Source organism: Aplysia californica, unplaced genomic scaffold, assembly GCF_000002075.1.
Source record: "Aplysia californica isolate F4 #8 unplaced genomic scaffold, AplCal3.0 scaffold00018, whole genome shotgun sequence".
Taxonomy (NCBI): domain Eukaryota; kingdom Metazoa; phylum Mollusca; class Gastropoda; order Aplysiida; family Aplysiidae; genus Aplysia; species Aplysia californica.
The window spans coordinates 991,171-1,014,978 of record NW_004797288.1 but is presented as its reverse complement, the minus strand read 5'-3'; the positions used below and the strand labels follow the sequence as shown (position 1 = coordinate 1,014,978).

At 38.6% G+C, this 23,808-nt stretch overlaps 2 protein-coding genes across 2 annotated transcripts in view; one reads left to right on the top strand and one right to left on the bottom strand.

The window, feature by feature from the left end:
- Positions 1-3,428: 3,428 nt before the first annotated feature.
- The window catches only part of LOC101849105 (bifunctional polynucleotide phosphatase/kinase), a 31,306-nt gene continuing 10,926 nt past the window's right edge, over positions 3,429-23,808 (bottom strand). The window contains exons 6-16 of the mRNA XM_005090495.3: positions 17,223-17,381; positions 16,030-16,078; positions 14,383-14,450; positions 13,806-13,898; positions 12,961-13,026; positions 11,870-11,897; positions 10,122-10,183; positions 9,481-9,587; positions 5,889-5,976; positions 4,074-4,135; positions 3,429-3,768 (exon numbers count right to left, since the gene is read on the bottom strand). Of these exons, the coding sequence (XP_005090552.1) occupies positions 3,645-3,768; positions 4,074-4,135; positions 5,889-5,976; positions 9,481-9,587; positions 10,122-10,183; positions 11,870-11,897; positions 12,961-13,026; positions 13,806-13,898; positions 14,383-14,450; positions 16,030-16,078; positions 17,223-17,381 (906 nt within the window). The 3' untranslated portion in view covers positions 3,429-3,644. The remainder of the gene's footprint in view (positions 3,769-4,073; positions 4,136-5,888; positions 5,977-9,480; positions 9,588-10,121; positions 10,184-11,869; positions 11,898-12,960; positions 13,027-13,805; positions 13,899-14,382; positions 14,451-16,029; positions 16,079-17,222; positions 17,382-23,808) is intronic.
- On the top strand, positions 19,098-23,455 carry LOC106012667. The gene is made up of 2 exons (XM_013086291.2): positions 19,098-19,341; positions 22,805-23,455. Exons 1-2 carry the CDS (start codon positions 19,329-19,331, stop codon positions 23,203-23,205), a joined length of 414 nt encoding a protein of 137 aa, XP_012941745.1. The 5' UTR covers positions 19,098-19,328; the 3' UTR covers positions 23,206-23,455.

The window sequence follows — 23,808 nt, the reverse complement described above, 5'->3', positions numbered from 1 at the left end:
GGGTTAGTTACTGGCTGTCTACTAGACTCTTGTTAAAACAAAAGCAACCAACAGTACATGTCACCAGTCCTAGATCTTAGTGGTGGGCGTAGTCGATTACTAGTAACCGATTACTAATGTATGCTTTCTCTGGCTTTGGCGCAAATAATGTTTTTCTAAGGGCAAAGCAACTCTGGACAACTACAATGGACTCTGTGCACAGAAGGTGCAAGAAGCTGCTAGTGACGCAGTGAGTAGACATAGACTGCCATGGTCTGATTGTGGGAGGGTGGGGTTGGGTTGGGATAGCGGAACGGCAAATAATCTATAAAAAAATCAGAATCAGGGGTCCTACAATAATGTATTTGTAAAACTGAACAAAAATCGTAATGACGCCACTAATTTCATACCGATGGGCAGCCCTGCCGCCCTATGGAGAAAAAGTTGTCAAGTTTGCTCATGCAATGATTTTGTATACTTTTCACTCAGAAACATAAACATTCAGGTAGTTACTTATCATTAATGTGAGCAAAATTCAGAGATAGCAGTATCATAACTTGTGTGTCAATCATTTGTCAAAGCAGGCAGGTGAAAAACAAAATCAAGAAGGGGGGGTTGTGTAAGGTGTGTTTGACTACTTGGAATCCAAAATGAGCCCAATTGGGTAGGAAATGCATATATTTAACACAGAGTGAATTGTGAATATCTGACATGCTCAACATGGGGGCTCAACAGGCATAAAATCAAGTACAGTGGAACATGGCTATAGCGGGACGTTTGGTTCCAGCAGAAAAATCCTGCTGTAGGCAAAATCCTGTAATAGGAATGCAAAGGGGAGTTATTGAAAAATGTCAAAAAATTCACATGATTACCTCCCTCCCATACCAATAAAAATGTGCGCTTTTGATTAGTCTTCCTTTTCTTGTAAACTTCGTTGATTAATTCAAGTGAGAAGCATTTCCATTTGTTCTTGTTGGAAGCCATCTTTTCCACGGTCTTGTTGCTTGTGCTGTCTATCATACCGGTAGGCCTACCACCACTGTAGAATTGGTGAAGTGGATGCGTGCGTATGCCCGAGCATCAACGATCGCAATTCAATGCTCTCCTCTTCTCTTACTTGTTGGCCTAAGCCTATTTCTTACAAGGTTAGGCCTATCGCCACCTCAGAACTATTTAATCTGATGTGTACTTAAGCAGCCTAAAGAGGCACTTTGGACAAAATAGTTCCTAGGTGATGCTACGGCACATCACTTTTGGAGTGGCTCACGTAATGCCTCTCTCCGCACCATCTCTCTCTGCCGCCTGCCCCACCTTATTCATCACAGGACTGGCCCATCACAATGCCGGACCGCTGACTGCCTGTTTGGAGCCCTCCTACAGCCCCCCAACCCCCTTCCCTCCCCAGCTAGAACTCGCTCTATCTCTCCCACTATATCCAAGTTCGTATTTATTTTATTTTCCTTGCCCTGTTGTACCCGAGCAGAGGTAATTGAGTTTACATATATACAAAAAGAAAAGGGTACCACTATAGCCTGGCCCCCCAGGAAATCGCGGTCTTGTGGCCGCACTGGCGCCCACGTTTTTCGTCGAGTTCCGCAATAAAGCCGCAATTTTTTGCAATTTCTTGAAATTTTAGGCAAAATAACATCAACGCTTTAATTTCAACAGAATTTTTAATTCGAAATGGTGCGAGTACAGAGCCGATAGGCCTACGTAAATCATGGTTTCGGCCCAGCTCTAGTCTACTGTGCGTACTCCAAAAAGCTTTAATCAGAAATTTAGGCTGGGATACATCATTACAACACAAACTGAGACATAGAGATCTAATGTGTGTAAGTGTATGCGTGCGCGTGTGATCAGACAGTAGGTGTGTGCGTGTGTGTAGTGTGCATGTGTGTGCACGTGTAAGGTGTAGGTGTGTGTGTGTGTGTGTGTGTGTGTGCGTGCGCGCACATGAATATTGTTCGAACATGATGCCTGCGTCTACATACACGGTAACCGGGCACCTAGTCTAGGTATCTACGTACACGGTAACTGGAATGAAAATAAATCAATATTTGTCCTGTGCTGTCACTTGTTGAAAAAAAAAAGAAAGTCGTACATGTACAAACGTCTTGTCGGTCTCGCCATCGTGAACGGTAAGTGAACCTGTGCTTTCGCATCACATTGTGAGTACAGGTTGGGGTCACTAAAGTTCATTCAGTCTGTGTGCTGCGAAGTATAGGGCTCCGGAGAGGGGGGTTTATTGATTTTTTTTAAAGGTACAGTCGGGGGAGGGCTGGGGTTGAAGGTAACACCGGATAACAAAAACCGAACTTTGAGTTCTGAACTGCCCGGTTACCGTGTACGTAGCCTCCGAGGCTAGGTGCCCGGTTACCGTGTATGTAGACACTCCCTTAATAAAATATATGTAAAACGCCTTAAGCTGCGTTCCCACGGGAGTGGTCGCTATAGAAATGATCTACATTATTATTACTATTAAATGTAGAAAAAAAATTTGCTGTATTTAAGGACTTGACCTAGAGTTAAAACAAATCCATACTAGTTTGAAAAAAGAAAATATCTGAAATAGATCTAAATACAGATTACCGGTGTATCGAAAGTATCAAGAGAAAAATAGAATATGATCTGAATTGATTGGGGCATCAGCTAATTTTGCATTTAGAGGTCGTTTGAATCTCCCATCATTTAAAAAAAAAAAAGACTACGCCTCATACTACACTTCTAGATCTTTTTTTAAAAAGGCTGTTTTGCTTTTATGCTACCGGTACTCAAATTGTCATCTTTTTTAAACTAAAAATTTTAAGCCCACACGGTAAGGTTGCAATTTTTAGCAATTTTTAGGCAGTTTACCTTGCAATTTTTCTATTGAAAAAAATGCAATTTTCTGCAGGGCCAGTATAGTCATGTTCTATGGTACTAGTCAGGCATTGAATAAGTGTTTTCACTTTGAGAACAGTTGGAGCATTGAAACCGAATAAATATGTGAGATTGCTGAGGGAGGTGATCAAACTTCCTATCTAGAAGCCATAATGTATTATAATATATCTAAATATTTTATTAAATCAGCAGGTCATAACAATCACATCTCGTTTGTTGGGCCCGATCCTGGCTTTATGGCGTATGTATAATAAGGGGGTATACTATTGGACCTCATTGTTGGGAACAATTGTTTGTATTGCAGGCAAGTGTATATATAGTACCTTACTTTTTTCCTCATTCTCTTTTCACCCTTCCAGCCCCAAGCGTGTATATTTTCAGCAGCGCTTGTACCTCCCTCCGTCCCAAGAGCGTATTCTGGTACCGAATTCGCACATTTTTCGAAATTAGCGAACTTGATTAAACTTTAATTTTCTTATTACTTGTTCATTTATCTTAAAAAATTGGTATATGTTATTATCAAAGCTACATTACAAAGATACTACATCACTTTTTAGAAATAATGCCTCTTTTTCTGAAATACTACTGTATTGGCTGGGACTGGGGTTAGGGAGTGCACAAAAATGGCTGGGGCTGAAAGGGTTAACATAATGTACAGCGTCAGGGAAATTATTACTCATCAAATTGAGGAGTGAAGTCTTAGTTGATCCACAAAAAAGGCTGACTCATGATTCTTACTATCAAATGATGTGAGAAATTTGGCAGTAAACGAGTAAATAGTATGGTTATTTCTCTAATAAAAATTTCTTGTACTGTGCTTCCAGAGACGTCGAAGAAAACTTGGGGACAAAGTTGATATTGACAATCTTGGAGAAACCTTCATTCATACTTGGTTCTTGGTACTTGTTCCTGAAAAAAAAAGTTCAAAAGTAAACGTGTTTTTGTTTCAGAATGGTAAGAACAAAATACAAGCAAAATCTCACATTTTTATTAGTGGTTAAAAACCAGCCACTGTTTAACACAGAAAGTGTGCATCATTTACAGAGCAATTAAAAAACCCAACTGTTATATATATATGCTTATAATAGAAATATTATCTCAGGAAGTGCTTTTCAAATCTATAACACAAATAAAAACTTAATAAAATGCTAAGTCCTTTCAATAATATCTTGCAACCTTACAACAAAAAAAGATAAGGACGAGACAAAAATTACTTTATTTGGTGGAAGATCATCTCATTAATCTTGGCATGAGACTTGTCAATGAGCTGTCTAAACTGTGGACAGGACAAAGAAAAGATTACTATAAAGTAAAATTGAAAGAAAGAATCAAATCAGATGCGTACAAAGCTCTAGGAGAATCTAAATAAATTTTAAATAAATCTATGATCAATTCTTGCATGTGGTTTGAGAGAAAAATCTTATACGAGGTAACCTATTGTTGCCAGCTTTTTTTTTCCCTTGTCATATTGGACTTCTTTCATGAAAGGAAAATACAACTTAAATTCTATGTATCATTTCTACTTCTACATGTGTTTTTTTTACCATTCCTGAATGCTAAGAAAAACTTCCCACAGGTCAACAAAGTAGTATGTTATCTTATCTTAACTGCTTCTTAATTAATAATTGTTAAAATAAAGATGGACAACAGAAATAATACTGCACATGCCACTTTCACCTTAAATCACCATGCATGGAGACTGTAATTTGAGCATTTGATTGAACAAACATAAATTTAAAAAAAATTTCCACTTTGTTAGTCTAGGAAATTTTAAAAACTGAATACCCATTTTTCAATAAAGTGAACTTTTTGGAGCAGTGTTTTCAGACATGACATTTTTTTTCTTTAAAAAACTAAGGCAGCCGGTCTTTTTCGTGGAAAAGAAATTGCGCCTTTTGACGACCTGTTGTGGAAAAAAAATTTTACGTGCATTTTCACGACATGTCGAAGACATACCGGCTCTTACAGCAGAAGTCTAGGCCTATTGGTATTAGCAGCTAAAATAAAAATTTTTTCGGTAGCCATTCCGATTAAGGCGTCAAAACTACCGGATTTGTGATGGGCGTCGAGAGTAAACCTACTTTCACGATTCTTGAAGAAGGGCCTTTTTCACAAGTACAAGAACATTGACATGTAATTTTTTTTAATGCACTGGAAGAACTAGATCCATGTCACAGTAGGCTTGAGTAGGCCTAGATTCTAGGTCTAACCATCGCCAGCAATCGTTCGCCACTTAGCCAGAGAGAGCTCGAGGGGTTTCTAAGAGTAAGGGGTAGGCCTAGATCTAACTAAGTAAGGAAGACTCAAGATCTAACCTTGAATGAAAATGTCGATCTGTATATGATTTCAACCCTCTAAATTGGTGTTATAAATAAAATATACTACCATATAAGGAACTGTAAAAATCAAGACCTAGTGCAGTGTCTTTGATGGGTCTATGCTGTCGTAGCTTTCATATTAATGTTTACAAATCAAAAACTGGTTGAACTTAGAACTACTGCCACTCCGCCGCGTAGTGTTTCAACTTGTCTGGTTGTTGTTCTTGGTGGTGACTGATTTCGAGGATTTTTTGCTGAAAACATACTTTGTACCGTAACACTTCTGAAATTCTTCCTCAAACTCACAATACGATTTAAAAATTCGCCCTGCTTCGAAGAGATAGGGATTTGCATCCGCCATTCTTATTGAGAGAGAGAGAGAGAGAGGAGGGGGGGGAAACTGAGAGAGAGAGAGAGAGAGAAGCATGGTCAGCAGAGGGCAGAGAGTCTTACCCCTGGCATGACCCAGCTGTTTACTGATTGGTCCAAAGAGAAAAACAGGTTGCGAAAACGCACATAGATTTTTCCCCCGTCATGTCGTGAAAATACCGGCAGCCAAAAATTAATCAATACACAAGCAAAATAAAATCACAAAGAATCAACAAAAATAAGAAAACAACAGTTAGATACAAGTCAACATCAAGTCACAGAAAGTAGCAATTCATAAAAAATTATTAGTTTTATCATTACAGTTATAAGCATAAGACTAACCCTTTCATTGTGACGACAGTGTTCTATGGTTGTGGTAAACAAGAAACATCGACATGGAACATGTGCATCTTTGGCAAGCTCTACGTATCTGAAAGGAAATGAATGTTCGTCACCAATGAAATATATGCAATGAATTTCTGCCACAATTTTGAAAAAAAAACTAAACTACTTACATTTTCCTTGTACGATGGAGCTGCCACACTCACATTTCATACACATGTCTCTTTAGCTTTTTTAGAAAGAGTTTACGGCACTTACAACACAATAAGTTCATATAAGTGCCGAAGACCAGAGGTGTTACAAGAAAGCAACAAGCACAAAAAAGTAGGAGAGATCAGGACGATAGACGTTTGATAAGAAAGAAGGAGCAAACCACACCAGAGCTCCGCACATGAATCTCTGTGGTAAAAGTACATTTTAGCCCCCAACATCTTTGTGCATCATAACAATCACAGTGCTCCGTTTCCTGTTTCTATAAGACATAACTATAATAATAATAATAATAATAATCATCATCCAGTACCAGATCTGTGACAGACGTCGACGATCATGGTTCTCCATTCATTCCTTTGCTCTGACGCTCTCAAAAAAAGCTATGTTTCCCTGATCTTTCCCTGTTACCCATTAGTTTAGGTTCCCTAAGTATGTTGTTCTGGGCCTACCCCTGCCTCGTTTGCCCTCAATTTTGCCAGTGAGAGCTAGATGTTCAAGACCCTTATGTCTATTCAGGTGTCCCAAAAACTGCATTTGTCGTTTCCTGATTGTTTTTAACATTGAATGTCCCACGTGGGCTTCATCAAGAACTACCTCTTTTGGTTTCTTTTCCTTCCACGATACTCTTAGAAGTCTCCCAAGAAACCACATTTCTGTTGTTTCTATTTTATTTTCACTCTCTTTAGTGATTGTCCAGCATTCACAGCCATATAGAAGGGTTGACCAAACATAGCATTTCAGAACTTTCATTTTGGTGTTCATTGAGATGTTTTTATTTTTCAGGATTGGGCTCATTTTTATTGAAACTAGCCTTAGCCATTGTAATTCTCCGTTCTATTTCTGTGGAAGTGGAACATTTGGCATCAGATGTTATCACATATCCTAGAAATTTAAACTGTTTGACTTGTTTGATCTTTTCACCTTTGCTAATGAGATTACAACTTAATACAACTAGGATTCGCTGCTTTTTTGGATATCACTATCTATGCATTCTGTTTTCTTTACATTCATTTTCTGTTACAACAGTATCTAGAAGCAATTGAAGGTCTTTTTCTGAGCTTGCTATTAAAACTGAGTCATCTGCATACCTGATGTTATTAATAATAATAATAATAATAAATAGCATTTGTATAGTGCATATCCCCACTCGTCAGCAAGCTCTATAAGCGCTTTACCCTATATTATTACCCAGCAGGCAAATAGAACACTCAGAAACATCCTCCGCTTCCTGGGAAGCATACAGTGCAAGCAGCTGATTAAGCGCTCAAACACTAACAAATTGACAAGATCTTTCACGTTCTATAGCTGGGTACCCATTCCCACCTGGGTGAAGAGAGGAAAATTTGCGTAAAGTGCCTTTCCCGAGGACATAACGTTGGGCTCCTGGCCGGATCTGAACCCACGACTTACGGTTGCGAGTCTGAGAGCCTAACCCCTAGGCCACTGACGCCATCAACAGGCCCTGGACGTTACAAACTAGGTCAAACTTTTCAAAATCGGGAATTGAACTTTACTGTAATTGCCTCTGTACAGTTCTATCTCCATCAAATCCACTAAAACAGATTTAGGTACGAGTAGAGGTTTTACGGCGCTCGCAACTGCATAAGGTCATATGAGCGCCAGAAGATTAGAGGTGTTACAAGAGAGTAACAAACATAAAAAAAGAAGAAGGGGAGATAAGGACGATAGATGTTTGATAGGAAAGAAGAAGCAAACCACACCAAAGCACCCGCCAACCACCCACTAAAGAGATAAAACAGATTGAATACATAAATAAATAGTAGTTTCACAAATCTATCAAAACTATGTATACTGAGCATACCCAGGTCTACAGTCTTGCCCCAGTCACATACAAATATGAAACTTGTAAGTATTGAACTGGGGAGATGCACTAATATATAGTATATAAGCAGCGAGGTGAAATCAGGCGCTCGTCAAAATAATGCAATTGAAGAAACAGGCATTTTCCAGACAGTTTGCCAATTTTTATAGAACTTTAGTTTTTTGGCTTAACACTATTGTTGTCCAATTAAGAACACATTTCTGGGTGGACTTTCCTGGAAAACGTTGACTAAATACTAAATGTCCCAAAAATGTAAGTTTTCAGTTTCCACGGACTATCAAGACTATAGAAATAACCAAACTTTGGCCGCCATTTTCTCACTAAGTTTACTTTTGAAACCAGGCGACCCCACCTTCTTCAATCTCAAATATCTTGACTTCTATTCAAGATAGATGGGTATTTTTTTCACCGATAACAAGACAGCTGAACAAGTTTTAAGATGATACCAACAACTCCACATGCCCAAAAATTGACGAGCGCCTGATTCCACCGCGTCATGACACACACATATATATTATATATATATAGTTAAAATTGTGCAAGATGGCCATCTAATGTCAAGAAAAAGCAACAGCATAAGGTCATATAAGCGCCAAGGGGTGGATGTCAACAGAGAAGTCTAAACGGGGAATCAAGCTTACTCTGCTCACCTCTCTAGCCTCAACAGCACAAAGCCTGCTTTGACTATCAAGGCACCCCGGAAATAGCAGTTCACAAGAGAGTGACAAACATACAAAAGAAGTAGAGGAAAAAGGCCGATAGTAAAGCTGAGGAAAGAAAAAGCAGCACTTCCCCGTATGTTGTTCCGGTACAGTATGAGCACGACATTGATAAATCAGCCCATATTTTGTTTTTTTGGTACAACACCGTTTATATATCTATTGAAAAACACATTTCGGTGAAGATTTCAATTTTAAAAAATTGATAAAACGCTACAAAAAATGTACATTATTTGCTTCCAAGTAAGGTCTCTCAAGCAATGTAAGGCACCAGACTTTGGTGGCCATTTTCTTGCTAATTTTACCTCTTAAATCAGGCAACCCCACCTCCTTCAAATCTAAATATCTTGACTTCTGTTCAAGTTAGATGGGTAATTTTTTATTATAAGCAACACAAATGAGCAACCTTTATAATGGTACCAATAACTCTATACCAAAAATTGAGGAGCGTCCGATTCCACCATGTCGTAACACAAATGAAGACAAGAACAAAAAAATGTGTACTTTCCAAAATCTCAAAATTTAATAGAAAAAAATGGAAATTTATAAAGAAGTAGAAGTAATAGAAGGCTCTAAGGGCCGTACAGAGCCGAATTTGCCGCTGAAAGAAATCCCAGTGGAATGAGAAGGGTTTTCTTTGAGACAGACAAAGAATAACTTATTTAGAGAACTTAAACAAGTGGGTGATCAGAAAAGAAAAATACTAGTTGATAACGATTTCTTTTGTAGAGCATCTGTGCAAAAACAAAAAAAATTCCAGAACTATGATCGCTTATGTCCATATCAGACCTGGCGCTTAAAGATGAATAAAACTGACCTGGCTCTTTCTTCCTTTGTCAGATTTGTGTTCTCAACGACAACCTTGCTGTGCACAAGAGACTCCTTTGCCTTCTTCACACACTTTTGCCAAGTACCCAAAGTGTCCTTCAGAGTGGAAATAGCAAAAGAGAAACAAAACAGACAGTTAAAACAAACAAACAAAAGGAAATGAATACGCAGGGATAACAATAGAACAAGAAAAATAGCATGCAACGTGCTTTACATTTTTGTTCGACTACAGTAAAAGAAGAAACCCATTAAACTGTACAGTAATAATTCTTATTTGAAAGCATCAATTTTTTATTTCGAAAGAAAGGAGATTTTTCATACTTAACCTTGATATTAAGGCAAGTTATTTCCAAAAATAAGATACCGAACATGGTTGGTAAAATCTGACAAGTACAAATACTAATCTGAAAAGAACAGAGTAGCCAATGAGAGGCCCAAGCGTTGTTGCTTACATACGGTCGTGCACACACTATTATTCACCTTACTGAAAGAAAAAACCCTATGAAACGGCTTCTAAAGTAATTTCTGAAACATCTAGAAAGACACAGCAATAAAGTTCACATCAACAGAGCTGCAAAGCCAGGATGACAAGATTATTTAATGATGTCATTTTACTTAAGACAAACTCACCCTATTCACACATTCATAACCCTTAGGTTTGAGAATATGTGATGCAAAATGAGACTTGCCACCTGAAGAAAAAGAAAAAGAAAGTTAAAAACAACACAAAAACAAGATAGTTTTAAATTACATTAACTTTCTATCTCTGGCAAGCCGCTCCCAGAGGCTCGCGGTTGGAACCGCTGTGCGCATTCCTTTAAAACGACTTCGGCATCAAATTACTTTTCGGCAATTGCCAAAAACTGATCTCTTTTATTGGGAGTTGATTCATTAGAAGAAGAACTATCAAAATAGGTTTACTGGTTTTGATTCAATGACCCAATTAGTGATGTTTTCGTCATTTTCAGATTAAGTACCAAAGAAGGGGTCCACAACAGAGGGTACACCCCCCCCCCCCCCCCCCGGCACGGAGATAAAGAGTTAGAATAAGAAAATATAACATTAGATAAGACATACACTAGTTTTTTTGTTTTTTTATGGTAGAGGGTTTTTACGGCGCTCGCAACTGCATAAGGTCATATGAGCGCCAAGGGGTGAGTGTCAACAGAGAAGTCTTTACAGGGAATCAGACTTAGACTGCTCACATCTCTAGCTTCAACCGCACAAGTTCTGTTTCGACTATCAAGGCACCCCAAAATAGCAGGTCACAAGAGTGACAAACATACAAAAGAAGTAGAGGAAAATGACCATAGTAAGGATCAGGAAAGAAAAAGCAGCAGTTCCCTGTTGTAGATCAGGCACAGTTATGAGTGTGAAATGAGTCAGCCCATTTACAATTCTACTATGCTTGAAAGAGAAATGTCCCCCCTTTGGGAATGGCCTAAAGACACTTCAGTCAGTGGCACTGCCCCGGGGGTATACACTAGTTTGCTGTTTTCCCACAAGCATGTGCCCATAATACACACATACTCTCACACATTCTCAAAAGATGCTCACCCTGAGCTAAACTACTATGAACAAGTTGCTATTTAAAGAAAACACAAAAGAGTAGTATATTACCATTCTTGAATAACATAAAAGCAATTCATTTTTGAAGAAGGCACACTTTTCATTAAATGCTTGATAAATCCCATTCTGGAAAACATTTGAAGAACTTTCTGGAGACAAATTTGTGCTGAATGTGTTCTGTTCCCGGATGACCTTACTCATCCTTCTTGTTCTAGGCAATTTCCATCTGTTTGATATGATATGTTCTTCCCATTTTCTACATAAGTCTTATAAAAACGTTTTTGCAAAAAGAAATGCATTCAGGCTTATCATACGCACACTGTGAAAAATACCACACAAAAATCACTGTAAAATTTCATGTATATATATATACCCTTTCAATACCTTGATAAAATACAACTTAAATATTGAAACTTTGTGAAAAACTCATTTTATTCAAAACAAAACAATAACAGACAAATGAATTTAAGATCCTTAAAAATTGTTCTATAAAATTCAAAGTATTTTTTTCAACATTCTTCCACACAATGCATCACATTTGTAAGTTCTAAATGGTAAGACATCAGCTTTTCCATTCACAATTTTCTAAAAGTGAAAGAAAGCACAGAATCCATGACAACCATAAAGCCACTGATGGTGAAACTTGGTGGATCATTCTTTCCTTGTTATGTTTGTACATTGTACACTTATGAACGTACAAATGAATGATGAGAAAAAAATCAGCCACCCCCCCCCCCCCCAACAATAATTTCATGATATGATTTAAATAAATCAGACAGAAACAGACAAGAAAGCACTGAGGAACTCACTTGCAGGGAATCCCACAAGAAGGATTATCTGGAGATAAAAATATGGGAAAATGTCATCAGATGCTGTGGGGATAGCCGACGCTGAATAAATTAAGTAATGCCAGCACAATTTTCAGATTTTCCTATAGCTACAACAATAATTCAGTTTTGAAAATTTAAAAGTGACCAATACCCCCACTCAAAAAATACAGTGCCCCAGAAAAGCCCTTTGAAATTGTTTACCATTGACTTTAATTCAATGGATAATCAAATAACTTCTCGTTTTCTTTACATCTTTCAACGATAAAATTATGGTTGAAAGATGAAAAAATTCCAAAAAGCTTAGCCCATACAAGTAGGATAGTGATAACAGAAGAATATAGAGTAATTAAAAAGGTTATTCTTATAGACTGTCAAAAACAACTTGCTACGCACATCAATTTTGAGATGAGAAGTCAGCTGGTAGAAACAAACACAATTCAGAACATATGACATTTCAGATATTAATTAATATGAATTAGCATAAAATGTTGTGAATTAGCATAAAATGTTGTAAGCATCAAGAACCAGTGACTATGGGACATAAAATTTCCATTTGAAATAAACACTGACCATACAGGTATACAATTAGTAATTATTTAACCTTCTCGAGCTTACTAATGAGACAATTATCATTGATGTGTATGTCATTAAACTATTATTTGAATCAATGGAACAGTTGTTGCCATGGGTTGAAAGCAGAGAAAGTTGTAAGTTGACTTGTTCACAGAAATATTATAAAATAACTATGAAAAAAATGAACAAATTACCCCCCCCCCCCTCCATCCACACAGTTCTTGTAGGTTTGAAAGTCTTTCAAGAAAGTAAAGAGAAGCACATCGATAAAAATAATGGTCATTTAGTGCAGGAAAAAAGTACGACACAGATGGAAAAAACAGGGAAAGTAAAGAAGGTTTAAGAGGGGGGGGGAGGGAGAGAGAAAATATCAGAGTTCTTGTACTTTGAAACTCAGGATCTTATACTCCTTCTGTTTCTTTTCAATATTTTAAAATAAAAATAATACATCAGGTATTTGATGTATAGCTATTTGATGCAGAGCAAATTTCACAAACCTCTTTACTCTTAGAGTCAAGATCACATCCTTGGGGTACGGCCTCTACATCAGATCTGAGCTTTCTCTGTAGTCAACCACACAAAATAAAAATACAAAGACAGATGTGAACATAACGAAACGATAATTTATAATAGAATATGATAAAAGTATTCCGGGTATTGATATCTACCAAACAACCCCTCTCATCCCATCATCTTTTAATTCTTAGGCCCTACAGTACTGAAGGATGATATAGGGAAAAACCCTTAAGTACCGCACCAGTTTACAACGCTGAAGCCATTGAAGAATTTTAAAAAACTAAACCCCGTTCCCCCCCCTTTGCTGCCTAAATAACATGCTTTAAAAATTCAGAGTTTCATCAACCACTCAGCTATCAAATAGGGTGACTTTCTTTGGTATTTATTTCAGTGCAGCGGGTCCGTCAGTTGTTTTAATACGTTTAGTGTGCCCGGTCGAGTCGGCGGTAATGAGCACATACTACGGCCTGGCGACTTAATTCGCCGACGGTACTGTAAGCGTTAAAGTTGGAGATATATGGATTGTGCACAAGCATATATACTTTTTTCTTGAGGACTCAAAAGCATGAGAAATGTAATCTCAATTTTCTATATAATAATGACAATGTCCAAGACACCCACCTGTCTAAGAAAACCTCTTTATCTCCTCAACAATGGGTGGCTGCCTTGGAAAATTTGACAGTACTTTAATTATAGACTTTTATTCAATCTGTATTGACTCCGTATTTCTCAGAAATCCAGCTCAGAAAGAGCTGTTCATTGTTTAGAGTTTTTAATCTTCTATGTGCCTGTCGATGGTGAAGTATGAAAAACTGTCAAGCCTCACCGGGTCAAAGACAGGCATTGTGTATGGCGCTTCCTTCTGGCCAAGGAAAAATTCTTCTGGGGTGTGGAACTTCAGGCCAACGTTGATTGCAAACTGAGAGAGGGGGAGGAGGTTGTGAAGGAGGAGAGAAGGGAGAGGAGGGATTAACAGCATGTGAGTGTGAGGTACCAAATGCATTTATTTCTTTTTGACAAATTTCCTAATTTGCAGAGTACTTCTCTTTAACATTTTTCCTAATTTGTATACCACCGTCAAGGATGATTAAATCTTAAAAAGAAGAACATGAAATTAGTGGTAAAAATGTGGATTTCCTTCTATCCAAAACATGTGATAAGTACAAGTGTTAAATCTAAATGAAAAGCCAAGCCTTGATAAGGTTAAACGCGGGCAAAGTGTAGACATTAATCTTTCCAAATAATGGATCTTTTCACTACAGTCTGACCCTTGCAGGGGATTAAACCCTAACCGCCCCCCACAACCTGATAATGCGATAATGGAGCTGATTTCATCTAAAAGCAGCCACAAACTCATTATGATGTCACTACAATATTTATATAACAAACCGAGAGACACTCACAAGGCGATCGCTGAGGGAGAAATCTTTCTTTTTCTTCGGAGCCCAATCCTTTGGTCTGCCAGCCGCGTCTGTCAATAGAGGAATACAGGAGTAAAACACTTTTGTATTGAACGAAAGCAAGGAGCGTTATAGGTAAAGTTCCTGCGGACTTGAAAACGGAATGAAAATCCAGTACACTTTGACCTTTCCACAACAATGTCATGACAAAAGATATCTCACTATTTGGAAGAATTATGCCTGAATTTGCAAATGCAGGACGCAACCAATTCTAGTCTGGACTGGTGCATACCATTTTGCTGAGCGATTCCATTTAGCCAAGGAGAAAGGTATTCTTTTGAGTTTTCTTACAGAGCCTAAAGAATCAATAAAAAATCAGACTAAAAAGTGGAGGTCATAGACATTTGATAAGAGAAAAACAAAGGACAACTGTGCCCTCTTCTGCAGAGGAGGTTTCGAACTAATTTTTCATTTTCCACTTCATGATCATTTGGGCATATAAGGAATTCTGGGAAGCCAACAGACCATAATTCAGATAACATCACAATTGTGAGGCATCATGGTATAATCAGGCGCTCATCAAAATAATGAAATCTAAGAAATAGGCATTTTTCTTCCAGTTTGGCAATTTTTGTCGAAATTTTGTTTTTTTGCTCAGCACTTTTTATGTCCATATGCGAGTCATCATGGTGAAATCAGGCGCTCGTCAAAATAACGAAATCTAAGAAATCGGCATTTTTTTCGGCACACGGCCAATGCTTTTGGCCAATTTTCTTTTGGCTCATTACTTTTTATGTCATTTTAAAAACACATTTTTGTGTGGATTTTACAGAAAATCATTGATTAAAGGCACAAAAAAAGCAAATGTTCAGTTTCCAAGGACTCTAAGGCTTTGGAAGTCACCAAATTTTGGCGGCCATTTTCTCAATATTTTTACCACTGAAACCAGTCGATCCCCAACTCCTTCACCTGCAAAAATCTTGAATTCTATTGAAGACAGAACACAGAAAGCAAGACAAATGAACAAGCTTTAAGATGATACCAGTAACTCCATATGCCGAAAAATTGACAAGCGCCAGATTCCATCGCTTTGTGACACATATATAAGTACATTTCAATGTGATTTTACTTTAAAATGTTGATTAAAGGCACAGAATATGTAAATTTTCAGTTTCCAAGGACTCTCAAGCTATAGAAGTTACCAAACTTTGGCGGCCATTTTCTCGCAAATATTACTTCAGAAAACAGGTTACCCTCACCTCCTTCAATCACAAATATCTCGACTTCTATTCAAGACAGATTGGTATTTTTTTCACAGAAAGAAAGACAAATAGACAAGCATTAAGATTATACCGATAACTCCGTACGCCCAAAAATTGACGAGCGCCTGGATTCCACAGCGTCATGACACAATTAACAAATTTTTCTTTCTACTGTACATAAATACATCCTTTGAAAGATCACCCCCCCCCCCCAAAAAAAAAACCCCCTCCCCCCACCCAACCCATCTCATAGCATAACACCAGATAATCAAGTGACAAAAGCCAGTAAACACAAGTTACATTATAGCTCAAAATATTACCAACTTCAGACTACTATTGTCTAAAAATAGCTATTACTACTACATGCACTCGTACAATGAACACTCACCTCCAACATAGAGACTAGATGAAAGGTCTAAGTTGACACCACCATTGTACTGTCAGAAATAAAAAACACATTTTTAGATCAGTTAATCATTATGCACACACACACCTGGTTAAAAAGAAAGCTAATATGTTCACAAAGAATAAAAATGACAGATTTCATTCTATGAACAATTCTGATTTTTCTTTTTCAAAGCGAAAATTTTGGTAGAAACAGTTTCTTTTCTTCAAGAGTTACAGTTCCATCTAATCCACAAAAGTTAAAAGACACATCAACGGTCATTCAGTGTTTGGAAAAAGTGAAACTAGTGAAACAAAAACAGGTAGAGAGACGGTAAAAAATTAGGACCTTTTACCACTTCCTCCTACCACTCATAGTGATATTCATATTGACATGTTGATTTTTTTCATATAATCATCATTCTGAGAATCTTTTTTTTTCTTCTCTAAACCACATCAGGGCTATATAATATATGACTTTTATGTCAGTAACAACTTATTTTCCTCCCCTGATGAAAGAAAAAAAAAGTGATGTCTTCAGTTTTAGTAAGAGTTTTACAGCAATCGCAACACAATAAGGTCATAAAAACCGAACATTATTGGAGTTACAAGAGAGTAAAAAACACAAAGAAGAAGGAAAATAGACCAGGACGAAAGATGTTTGCAGAATGTGGCTCCCCTTGAGAAAAAGCTCTATGGCAGTCTCTCAGAGTTGAAGCGAACTGCACAGTTTGTGCGCGACATCGGACTGACTGTCTAGCTGCTGTCATCGAGAATGAGGAAGAAGAAGAAAGTTTGATAGGAAAGAAGTAGCAAACCACACCAGAGCACCCGCCCACCACCCACAAAGTGATGTTAATCCTACACTGACAAAGTTAATTTCTTGTAAAACTAAGCCCACTCTTTGTGAAGAAAAGACACAGAACATGTCACAGGGCGGTTGTTATTAATGATTTATGCCCCAAACATCTCAATTAGATAATTTAGGATGAGGGATGCTTCGGGCCCTCAAGTCCAGCCTTTCTCAAGCAGAAAAACAAAGAAACTTGATATAATAGCTTCACCAGTGGGAACTGAGCTCATTTCTTTTCCACGCATGGGGAAGAATCTAATCATTACACCACAGACACCAGTCACAGCAGTCGTAAATTAAGGTTAAGTACAGAGTACAAACAACAAATCTCAATGACACAATACCTCATGTTTCAGCTTTTTCCACATTCCATCGCATGGCTTTCTGTACTTTCCCTCATGCGTAGCGACAAAGGCTTGCACTGGCACTTGAAGTTTGGAGATTATATTTTCTATCTTTGTCTTCAAATCTTCAATCTTAGTTTTACCCTTGGCCACTCCAAGCTGAAATGAAATGAGAATGAGAAAGAATGATGATCTTCAGTGTCAACAAAATCCTTTCTCCATTTCTTCAAGAAATTTGTTTTTTTCAGCACCAACCACCATGGCATGGGCTGGGCTCTTTCATATTTGGTCTAGCCTTAGAGAGTATAAACACCAATGAGGTTGTCTTTTTTCAAAGTTGGTATTAAGTCTTTTCAGACTCAAATTTCAATTCTAGGTGAAGTTCTTCCATCTTTGGGAACCAAACAGATAGAAGTCATCCAAATGTCAGTTTTTGAGACTGACAGGTATATAATTATTTGAATCAAATATCTGACAGCCGTACGTCTCATGATAGTCCCCAATAACCTTATCCAAAACTTGCAAACCAAGTCCTATCTTTCAGCACTTCCCCGACCCAATTCCTCCAGCACAAATGTTTTAGAAAATGGAACTGACAGAAGTCTCTACTTGGATGGGTCAACATAAATTAAGACACCAGGAGGAGAAGAAAACTGAACATTTGACTGTCAATAATCTATTGTATTCAGTCAGTTTTTTTGATGGGCTCTAAATAAACTACATTAAACTTTGAGAATATTTTTTTTCTGATTCAATCAGGCCTATGTTTTTCAAAGACACAACAAAACATAAACGCCAAATCCTCATACCATGTCTTGAGTTGACACGACTTAGCCCAAGTCCTCAATGAAGATTTCAGAAAAGAGGAAAACTTATCTATGAAATAAATTGTAGACTACCGTCTTCACTATTATCATTAACTGTAACAAGAGTAAGAAGAATTATATTGAAAAAGGTGAACGTAATTTCGAAAAAAAAAAAGAAGATTGCAACCAACAGCAGCTTTACAAAGGCTAGCCAGGCTTTACCAGGAGCGAACAACAACTATCAAATGGACTGACATTATCAGATGCATGGTAACTGCTTTTGTTCCATCATCTATTTTTGTTGCAGTTGCAGTTGAAGAGATAATTCTTATGCTGACACTGCAGAAGCAGAGTGTGTGTTCTGGAGAAAGGTTACAGTTATCAGGGAATTTGGGATATATTAAAATGTGAGGCATCATGGCGAAACCAGGCGCTTGTCAAAATAGTGAAATCGAAGAAACTGGCTTTTTTTCCACCAGTTTGGCAATTTTTATTGAATTTTTTTAAAATGGCCCAACCCCTTTAATGTCCATTCATTTTACTGAAAATCTTTGACTAAAATTAAAGGCACAAAAAAAAAAGTAAACTTTCACATGTACAAACTTCCACTTCTCATTTCCTCCCTTGTGTATTTTGTACATTATAATGACACTGTAAGATGGCCACCTGTCTAACTAAGATGGCCACCTGTCTAACTAAGATGGCCACCTGTCTAACTAAGATGGCCACCTGTCTAACTAAGATGGCCACTTTTCTCCTCGACAACTGTACTTTTGTGACCAAACAGCCTTCATAATGAAAATGCTGACTCAGATGGTTTCAAACATTGCTAAAAACAGTGGGGAAAGCCAGTCAAGTGGCACCAAACCACAGCAAACAACAAGGCTAGTTTTTGCTGATTAGTCCTAAATGGAGCGAAACCGAATTAAATTATGCTAATTGTAATGTGACACTCATTTTTACCCTCAGAATAATTAATGGCAGAGGTGGAAAGGGACAAATTGAGCTGAAGCAGCCATCCATTGCCTGACTGCTTCACCCACAGCTTAAAAAAACCCCCAAACTAAACATAAAAATAAAAACCAATTAGGACGCACCTGATTTTCCACAGCCCAATATCAATTTCTAGAACAAGAACTCATCCGCATCCCCAGATAACTTAACAGCACAGCCGCTCAAATGGTTGAGGAACAAATAGTATAAATAGAGCCAACATTTGCCATTCCGTCCTGCATATTTACAGTTTTTCTCATCCAGCAAGGACTAGAGTGGGACAATCCAGCTTACTTGACTTGTCAACATGAACACCTTTGGTGAGTTGAGTAACATGCTGGCTTTTTTCATCATTGTAAAAATGCAGTTGAAATTTTCCAAGATGCTCACCTATTGTCAAGGAGAGAAGTGGTTGTCTTAAGACAGGCGGATGTTTTGGACATGACCTTATGATATAATAGAAAAAATGCAAGGGGGGAAGTTTGATGTGGCCGTTTGTACAGGTCATTGTCTTGCACAGACGGCTGTTAGAGGAGGTTTGACTGCATTTTAGTATTTCCATTGCGCATTTAACTGATCTGGTAAAACAATCGAACCTGCCAAGACAGCCTCCTGTATAAGATAGCCATCGGTACGAAGAGCCACTTTCCATTTAATGTTTTCTGTATAAAGACACTGCGTAAAACCATAATCTGTCCAACGCAACTGTGGCCGCTATATTTTATCAACCAAAAGGAAAACAAAAAAACCCGTTTAAGACGGACATGCAAATCTCTTGATGCCTGACACATTATCATAAATCATATTTATATCAGCCCCTAACGCTGCTGAAGAGCCATCTAATCCATTTGTCTTTCGTTATTGTTCATCTCTCCAATGAATGAATCAGTCGTGTTGTGCAAGTCCCTCTCACTGTTTACCCAAGCTGACCCATAGGTAGTAAAAGGTTTTTCACCTGCTGATGAGGAAAGCTTATGAATCGCCACAATCCATTTGTCCTGCCTACAGCTCTAACCACACATATTATACCATAAATGATATGAGCAGTTGCTCTGTCTACCCAGTCGGTAACAATGGACGTCAACATGAACTAGCGGCAGAAGTGGGGCTAGTTCGCTCAGTAGTGGCAACCTATTTGTTTGTTTTACCATGGCACTCAGTCTTCCTTGTCTAACAAATTTCATCTTGTTTTACCCTTGCACAGCACACTCTCTTCTTCGCCTGATAAACTTCATGGAACTTAACACTCACAGCAGCTATGAAACATTCAAAAGACAAAAAAAAACCTTCCATTTTAATGGGCCTCACGGCAGTCCTAAGCCTGCAACTGCCTCCAGTTGGGACCTCGGAAAGGAACCGTTTGCTTTCTTCATTTTGATAAGTTCTGCCTAAGATGGCCACTTTTCTTGACAATGGGTGGCTGTCTTCAACAATTTCAATTATATATCTTTCACAAAGTGTTAGAGGTGAAACATTATTTATTTATTTATTTTAAATAGTAGAGGGTTTTACGGTGCTCGCAACTGCATAAGGTCATATGAGCGCCAAGGGGTGGGTGTCAATAGAGAAGTCTTTACATGGAATCAGACTTACACTGCTCACCTCTCTAGCTTCAACAGCACAAGATCTGCTTCCACTATCAAGGCACCCCGGAAATAGCAGGTCACAAGAGAGTGACAAACATACAAAAGAAGTAGAGGAAAATGACAATAGTAAGGATCAGGAAAGAAAAAGCAGCAGTTCCCTGTTGTAGATAAGGCACAGTTATGAGCGTGACACGAGTCAGCCCATTTACAATTCTACTATGCTTGAACGAGAAATGTCCCTCCTTTGGGAATGGCCTAAAGACACTACAGTCAGTGGCACTGCCCCGGGGGGTGGTGAAACATTAAGAAAATCAAAATTTATGAGTTTTTTTTTTTTAAAAGATGAGAGAATAGACAAGTAACCAAGACATCACTTAGTAGGTGCCTCGGACACAACATGGAACACGAGGTGAAGACATAAGCTATGCTCTGAATCAAGTTACTCTTTTCCTCTCTGCTGGTCTCTCAATTCTAAACACTGGCCTAATCCATGTTGAAAAAAAAAAAGCACAACATAAAAGATAGCAGTACTTTTTAATATATTTTGCTACAAAAAGTATGTTTCTTTAGTATAAGTCAAGAAGGAACAGAGGGCTCTCGTGGCCCAGAGGTTAAGGTGTTCGCCTCTCATTCAAAGGTCCTGGGTTCGAATCTGGGTTGCGACGGAAATTTTCTGCTCTAAAATTGTTTCCTTTCACCTCCTTTCTTGCTCTCTAACAATGTTCTTTCGTCTGCTTTCGTCTCCAATTTTTGCCCCCACCCCTCACCTCTTTTGCCCCCTCCTCTGGGCTCCTGTCTCTTTCGGCAGCCTTTCTACAGCTACCCCTAGGCTCCTTCTTACTGCTGTCTTTCTGCTACACCCCTGATCTTCTGGTAGGTAAGATCTACACCTAGCCTTCTCGGACAAGGGCGAAAAATCTCGGAGGTCTCGTGAGCAAGTTGCGCATGTTAAAGATCACATGATGGTCCAAAATCGATAAGAGTAGGCTTCGGCTGCCACCCAAATTTAAATTTCAAAATTTTCTACCAACTGAAAATGATTGGTGCGTCCCGCATGCTCATACGACCGTATGCAGTTGCGAGCGCCGTAAAACACTCACCAAAAAAAAAAAAGGAACATTCTATGATCCTCATTGACACACAAGCCAAACAAAACGAGTAGCTGTAACAACAGCACCATCTCAAGTAGCTTTCCTGGATTAAAACCTGAATTTTGGGGACAAAGGGATACCATTTTTTCTTTCTGGTAACTTATTTAAGCAGAGAGTGTGTCCCACAGCCTCTATTTTCAGCCGTTTGATTTCTGCAAATTCTACAATTTCCTATGTTTAAGAAAAACAAAATAGGTCATTTTTGCTGAGTGCTAATTTCAGCATGCGCTCTGCTAATTAAGGTTACATGTAACAAAAGCTACCTGGTAACAGAGCAAAAAAACCCAAACATTTATCCAGTATATACCCAAAAAGAGATCTAAATACAAACAATTTTTTTTTTAAAAATCAAAAATCAAAACAGGAGCACAAAAAAATTGCACATTATCATTAGGCACTACAGTATCAGATACCATTTTGTAACACATTTCTTTTAGAAAAATGGGTCTTGTGTGAACAAAATACTGAAATTCAGTGAAATTTTGGTACCAGTCACATTTTTTTAACACACTTTTCAAGATAGACAAAGGAATAAAAATTCAATTCTACTGTACAATTGACAGTTATGAGAGTTATTTTGATTATTCTGTGTGGTCTATGCACTGAACTGGAATAAGACACCCTTCTAGGCCAGGTCTATTATTACCTTGCAAGATATTACAACATCATAATAGAAAATAGAATACCACCATTCTAACAACCCCCCCCCCCCCCCCCATTTCTGTGGTCGTAGCAGTTAGGCTGTTCGCCATTGCACACATAAAATGCAAGTTTGATTCCCAATGGGGGGGGGGTAAGTTGAGTACACCTATCCCAGTCTGTCTGCTGACGTATTACATCTAACTCTCCCAAGGTTGGCACTGACTGGCAGGGTCAAAGCAGCTCTCTTTTTAAATGATCCAAATTGTATTGACACTGAAATCGACAGGGACGGAAAATATTCATAATTACAACTACCCCCCCCCCCCATCCTGCACAGGCATCATGTCAACAGGGGTGTGAATCATGTACAAATACAATCTTATTCTTTCCCCTCCACCTCCCAGGCATCTTCTTGTGCGCAGCCCTTCTGGTCGGAGCGGCCATTGCTCAGAACGGCAACGAGGCTCTGTGCGGAGACGGCTGCAAGCTGCTGTGCCAGACCACTGGCAGTCTGTGCGTAGACGTGTACCCGCTCATCAACTGCGCTGCTAGCGAGGCCGCCTGCATGGGCTCCTGTGGGCAGACCTGCTCCTGCAACGCCAAGTGCCTCACCGACTGCCAGGCCAAGAGCAAAGAGTGTGACGAGCAGAACAAGAACACTTTCAACGAGGTCCTCTGCAAGGGCAAGGTCACCGCCTGCCAGTCCATCTGCCCCCTGTCCTGTGCCGGTCAAGCACTCGCCCAGAATCTACAGCAAGCTCTCGGACAAGCCCTGTCCGGAGTCACTGCGGCCGCAGGACAGTAAATAACTCTCTAGCCTAAAAAATAGCGAAACGCGTACGGAATCACCTGGTCAAAGCAGCAGAACAATAATAGAATCCGTCTAAGAAATGGCCAAACACGCGTACAGAATTATTACATCGGTGGCTGCCATCATTTAACACAGTGCAGCCCCAAACAGTTCCATAAAGGGTCACAGAGGTGTGAGTTGACCGTCATTATTTTATTTTAGGCAGAAAGATGAAAACAACAATAAACATTAGAAGTTAACTAAATTTAAGGCGTCTTTGTGACTGATTTACTCTTCAAGACAACTTTACTTAACAAATTGTTGACTATAAGGGCAGTGAGAAAGAATGGCTCAGGTCCTGAATATTTGAACTGTTTTCAGATAAATCAATCAAAACCATGAGGGTTGTATCAGGGAAACATTCGTGGCTCTGTCGTTTCAGAGAATTAGCAAATCAAATTACATACTTTCAAAAAATAGTTCTTTAGTTCAAGTTGAAAAGACATGCCATGTACGTCCACACAACAACAATTGTATGAGCTGCTGAACTTAGAGCAATGATTAAAAAAACCCAAACATGAATAAAAGTAGAATCTTTTCTACAAGAACCCATGAAGG